Source organism: Bos javanicus, chromosome 3 (genome assembly GCF_032452875.1).
Source record: "Bos javanicus breed banteng chromosome 3, ARS-OSU_banteng_1.0, whole genome shotgun sequence".
In the NCBI taxonomy this organism is placed as follows: domain Eukaryota; kingdom Metazoa; phylum Chordata; class Mammalia; order Artiodactyla; family Bovidae; genus Bos; species Bos javanicus.
The window spans coordinates 21325235-21329102 of NC_083870.1; the positions used below are offsets into that span (position 1 = coordinate 21325235).

At 37.2% G+C, this 3868-nt stretch overlaps 1 protein-coding gene across 1 annotated transcript; it reads left to right on the forward strand.

The window, feature by feature from the left end:
* Positions 1 to 1976: 1976 nt before the first annotated feature.
* LOC133245301 (large ribosomal subunit protein uL23-like) lies at positions 1977 to 2533 on the forward strand. Its single transcript, XM_061413232.1, has one exon. It carries the CDS (start codon positions 1992 to 1994, stop codon positions 2466 to 2468), a length of 477 nt encoding a protein of 158 aa, XP_061269216.1. The 5' UTR covers positions 1977 to 1991; the 3' UTR covers positions 2469 to 2533.
* The last annotated feature ends 1335 nt before the right edge of the window (positions 2534 to 3868 follow it).

Here is a 3868-nt window from a genome sequence, read left to right on the forward strand (position 1 = left end):
TGCAATCATCACCACTCCCTGAGGAGGTAGATACTAATTTTGTTACCATTACAATGAGGAAATGGAGAAGATAAACAGCTTGGGCTTGAACCCAGGAAGTCTGGCCCCAGGGCACATGCTATTTTTAAAGTCCTCCAGTAACTGTAATTGCTTTCTCTGATAACCTAGTCAAGTAGGTCCAGAGAAGACTGGTCAGAGTGACTTCTTTGACAACTTTCTACCAAACAGCTTATCCAAGGAGAAAAATCTTGCTGACCCCAGACATTTTTTCTTTCTCCCCTTTCCTCTTTTATTTACATTTGGACTTGATGAAAATAATCTAGTGCCTATCCTCCTTCCTATAAAATGGGGAATTGGCATTTGAATTTGTCTGTTATTCCTTTTTTTCCCCACTACCTCCATAAAAATTAGCACATCACCAGAGTCAATAGAATCCTGCCCCCGACGGGCTCCTCCTTCAGACCTGGACCCTTGGATCTAGTGGCTCATGTTTGCTCTGTTCTACTGTTGAACCCCATGAGCAAAATTGAGCTCTTTGGCTTTTACATACTAAGTGTGTTTATTGGACAAGTCTTTTTTCTTCCTCTCATTTGTGCATCATTACTTTCTCCCATCACTGTGGGATTCTGCTTGTAATTTTAAGAAGTGAACTTCTGGGGATAATCCATGTTGAGTTGTGGTTGACAGGGATCTATTCCCTGTGAGGTAGAAGTTGACAGCTAATCTGGGCTGTGAGGCTTTTTCAATTGCTGCTTGTCCTGAGGATTCTGATATTTCATTAATATGAAATAGTAATACCATAACATGGAGAATGTGTCCACCTCTTGTCTTCCACAATTTGGTAAAAACCATATGAGCCCAATCAATAGTGGTCAATAACTGCAAAATGGGAATACCTAAAATAAAGATGATCTTAATATACAATGTTCCCCCCACTTAAAAAGAATTGTTACAGGAAGAATGCTGTTGAATGTTTTAGCGTGCAACAGGCAGCTCTCTTTCATTGGTATACTCAAGTTCCTAAATAACTGCAAAAATCAAATAAATGATCTTTAAGGATTGTTTAAGTCAGACTATAGAAAGCAAAAGAAAAGCCATTTATATCATTACAGAAAAGCTGAAGTCAGCAATATGAGCACTCTGATAACTCTACTAATCAAGATTGAATACTTCCAGAACTTTGAGCAAGTTCAGTCCTTAATAAAAATGGATGAAAAGCAATGACTTCATGCACAGATTCATACACTGGGGACTCATAAGTGTATCACAGAATTACTCCGGTTTTCAACAATGAGTGTCCTTCAACAGTAAGCAATAGTGTTGTTTAATTGTTTCATTTTGCTTCACTCTCTGGCAAGTGCTTTTACTAGATATCATTGCCTCTGCTTCATCTGAAATAGTGCCCACTAGTTTGATGAAATTTTGCCCTTTTAAAGATTTTCTCAGAAACAAATCTATATGCTTTCTCTTCCTCTGGAGAGAAGAGACAAATTAGGTATCTAAAAATTTAGAGGAGCTACTGCCCCAGTTAGTTTAGGGAAAGTAATAATCATTTACATAATTTTAAATATAAATTTAAAATAAGAAAATTAAGAATTTCTAGAGAAAGAGGTTTATACTTATATTTAAATGCTATATTTCCTGAAGTAAAAATACATTGCTGAATTCCTAACCTGAGAAAATAAAAGATTTCGCTATAGATTCAATTGATGTTCTTGATTAGTTAGCACACACACACACACACACACACACACACACAAAATGAAACATCACAGGTGCATCTTAATACATTTTAAAAATTAAACAATTTAAATATTATATATATTTGAGGTGACTCGGAAAAGTTAGAATACTTTAGTAATTTTGATCTAAAAGTGACTATATATTTTCTTTCAGATTTTCTTATAATGTGGAAAATAATAACAGCATAATACTCCACTCTATACAAGTCTTGGGTTTATATTGACTTGAAAATCCTAACTAGCCTTTTCATGAAGATGGCGCCGAAGGCGAAGAAGGAAGCCCCTCCTCCTCCTAAAGCTGAAGCCAAAGCAAAGGCTTTGAAGGCCAAGAAAGCAGTGTTGAAAGGTGTCCACAGCCACAAAAAAAAGAAGATCCGGATGTCGCCCACCTTCCGGCGGCCCAAAACACTGCGGCTCAGGAGGCAGCCCAAATATCCTCTGAAGAGCGCCCCTAGGAGAAACAAACTTGTCCACTATGCCATCATCAAATTCCCCCTCACCACCGAGTCAGCCATGAAGAAAATAGAAGACAACAACACACTGGTATTCATTGTGGATGTCAAGGCCAACAAGCACCAAATTAAACAGGCTGTGAAGAAGCTCTATGACATTGACGTGACTAAGGTCAATACTCTGATCAGGCCTGATGGAGAGAAGAAGGCATATGTTCGACTGGCTCCTGACTATGATGCTTTGGATGTTGCCAACAAAATTGGCATCATCTAAACTGAGTCCAGCTGGCTAATTCCAAATATAAAAGTTTTCACTATTAAAAAAAAAAAAAAAGAAAATCCTAACTAAATTGCACTTCCTAAATTTCCTATACTGGTGGTACTGGTCAAACTGGCATATGTTACATCCAATAAATATTAAATTATATAAAGTTTTAATTTTATGTGTTCAAATATATTAAATATACTAGATAGGTAATATCTTTAAATGGGAATTAACACTTATAATTCTAGAAACCAGAGTACTCAACTATTCCACTTACAATTTTTGGTAAATATTTTTAGGTGTCATCTAATCTATGATTCCACATATACTAAAAAGTGATTCCAACATTCTCATGTCCCAACTGTGCAGCTTAATTTACGATGTCAAGGTCTAGAGTTCACTTGAAGTGTTTGATTAATATTAAATTAAGTAATGCATAATCTTTCATTGCCAGCAAAGCCCTCTCTCCCCCACTTTCTTTTTCCTCTTTGCCCTAATTTCCTGATAGATTTTGGTTGACAACAGAAATACCACTTTGGCTGGAGAATGCTGTTGTTTTCTGAGTTGACATACCTTTCTATATTTTATAGTTATGTGCCTGGCCTATGGGTATTCTTATGTATTCCTCTGACAAAAGTTCAGCATAGTGGTTTGTGGTTTTCAGGGCTCTGATATATCAAAATCATAACCTTAATTTGGAGCACTGCACAGCTTCTCAAACCTTTTTAAAGCACCACGTTATTTGTTATACATTCATTTTTTGCATGAAATGCTTTTTATCACAGTGATCACTGAAATCTAGCTTCACAAAGAAATTATATCATTGAAGAGAATGTAGCATAATCTAAGGTCAGTGAAGTTTACTGAATTTAAATTACATCTCAAGAAATCTGACTTAAAAAAATAAAGTAGAAAAGGACTGACCACCCCAAATATTGGCAAGATGGAGAACACTGGATGCTCTTCCATTTCTGAAGAATATAAATAAGCTTAACAATGTTGGAAAAAATTTTGCACCAGTTAGAGGTCATGCATACACAGTTACATGCTTGGCCCAGAAATTCAACTTCTTCCTTGGTGGCTCAGACAGTAAAGCGTCTGTCTACAATGCGGGAGACCTGGGTTCCATCCCTGGGTCGGGAAGATCTGCTGGAGAAGGAAATGGCAATCCACTCCAGTACTATTGCCTGGAAAATCCCATGGACAGAGGAGTCTGGTAGGGTACAGTCCATGGGGTTGCAAAGAGTCGGACACGACTGAGCGACTTCACTTCACCTCACCTCACCTATAGTATACGTTTGACTTCTGCTGTCTAACATGAGAGGTACAAACCACTTGGAGCTGTTTAAACACTTGATACGTTGCCAGTCACATGTTGTAATGATAATATTTTTATGTGGTAAGTCTCA